Raw genomic sequence first — 1,969 nt, 5'->3', positions numbered from 1 at the left:
TCCATCCTCTATGAACCGCGACCAAGTGACCGAGGCCGTCCGTGAGGCTGTACAAGTGCGGTCCTCCGACCAGGCTCCCCGTGCCAGAATCGGCAGGAGCAATACAGAGCTTCCTCCGTACGTCCATCTCCTCCCCTCTACTGCCTCATTTTCTGAGCCGCCCTCTCCCCCTTATCACTATCCATTTTATAGCAGCCATTCCGGCTCAAGACCCTCCACCGCGTCTCGGCGTTCTCACTCCCAGGACTCTGGCATCAACACCACCAACGCCATGGACAAAAACAAGTCCAGCGGACGTCCGCGCATGGGGAAGAAGGGGTCATCGCATGCAGATGTTATCGATAGGCTAGATTTCTCTGGTGTTGGTCCCAGTATGCACAATTTGCTCGCTGCGATAAGACAGACGCTGACGTCGGCTTCGTAGTGTTTCATCACGATGGGCCCTTCGATGCCTGCGCTCCCTCTCGCAATCGCCATAAGACCAAAGCGCCCATGATGGCCTGGAGCGCAGTCACCGATGCTGACAAGGTAGCTCTTGCTAGTGCTCAAGAGATCCCTCGCGCATACGAATCCCCCTACCCTTCTCATGACGTTTACGTGCCCTACGAGGCCCCCAAGAAGAAATATGATGCTATTGCCGAAGCTTGGGGTATCCATGAGCCAGAGCCCTTTGAAGATTTTTCGGCCGGCGGTGGGCACTCTAGATTCGGAGGCGACAGTCACTCCTCATCCCGCAACGGGACTGTGAAGAGGCCCCAGGACCGAAACCCTCGTTATCGGGAACAATCGGACGACGCTCGTCCCGCGCCTGTCCGCCGTCAGACTTCCGCTCGCGGTGCGCTTCCTCCTCCCCAGCCAATTTTTGTGCCGGAGGCGGAGGGGGAAGTGGCTTCGTCCACAGAACCTCCTTCGCCGAACGGAACCCCCAGGCGCACCAAGTCCATCATCCGCCGCATTCGCAAAATGCGAGACTCGCCAAACGTTCCCATGGGTTCAGATGACGATACCCGTAACCGCGACCCATCACCAACATCCTCCGCCGAGAACTCCGCCGCGACACACTCCACTTCAAACGCGCATACCACGCGGCCTACGCACCGTCCGCAGAACTCGTTCCTTGGGCGATTTGGGCGTGCTGCTAATATCGCCGTACGGAGGGACGGTCCTGCCTCAGACGATACCGGCTATGTGTATGTGGAAGACCCGATCCAGATGCCTATCAATAAGGAGAAATCTCTGCCTGCGACACCTGTCGGCAGAGATGGTTACACCACCACGGGCGAAAATGGTACTGGATACTTTGATGGGACCGTAGCCGGGTCGGCTGGCGGTACTCTCGGCAGGAAGACCAGCTTGATCAAGAAAGTCAAGGGCGTGGTGAAGGCCGCGAAGGCGTGAGGTAATGATGAACACCACTCCCCCTGCGCTGCTAGAGTGCAATGTATGCCCCCATTCTTTATTCCTGCTTCCGAGAAAGCATCCGGTTCTCTGCTTCCAATGTAGAAATCTGCCACGGAACGGTGACGCTCGGATGATACGATCTTTAGGGTTCTAGAGGACCGTGCTCGCGCAGCGAGGCGAGCCTAGCCTTTGTTGTGACCTTTACCCTCCTTTCCGGTCTCGTGTACGCGCTTGTACCTTGTGACTTTCTTTCTTACCAATACCTCTATTCTACTAGGGATGCTTCGAGATTGCTCGGCCATCCTTCCCTGTGTAACTTTGATCATTACCCTTTGTGTTCGTACATTAGTCCCTCCAAATGATACCGATCGTATGTATGTTTATCGAAAGCGGTCGCTAAATAAATTGAAACTCTTGCTGGCTGCGAGTATCAGAGGGAGGTGGTATCGCATGATTTGAATCCAACCCATGATGACTCCTACAAATCGTATGAATGGTACCGGTGCGGCCCTACATATATGCTTCGATCAGGTAACGTTGTCAACACGGGCTCATTAGCGCGCTCAAC

General features: G+C 55.4%; 1 protein-coding gene across 1 annotated transcript; it reads left to right on the top strand.

Annotated features, from left to right (window-relative positions):
- Window positions 1-10: 10 nt before the first annotated feature.
- FIBRA_02385 (uncharacterized protein) lies at window positions 11-1,398 on the top strand (the record flags this gene model as incomplete). Its single annotated transcript, XM_012324248.1, has 2 exons — window positions 11-371; window positions 425-1,398. The coding sequence occupies 2 exons, from the start codon at window positions 11-13 to the stop codon at window positions 1,396-1,398; spliced, it is 1,335 nt and encodes a 444-aa protein (XP_012179638.1).
- Between the last annotated feature and the right edge of the window lie 571 nt (window positions 1,399-1,969).

Source organism: Fibroporia radiculosa (assembly GCF_000313525.1).
Source record: "Fibroporia radiculosa TFFH 294 genomic supercontigs, scaffold1239, whole genome shotgun sequence".
Lineage (NCBI taxonomy): Eukaryota > Fungi > Basidiomycota > Agaricomycetes > Polyporales > Fibroporiaceae > Fibroporia > Fibroporia radiculosa.
This window is presented reverse-complemented; position numbering and strand designations above follow the sequence as displayed.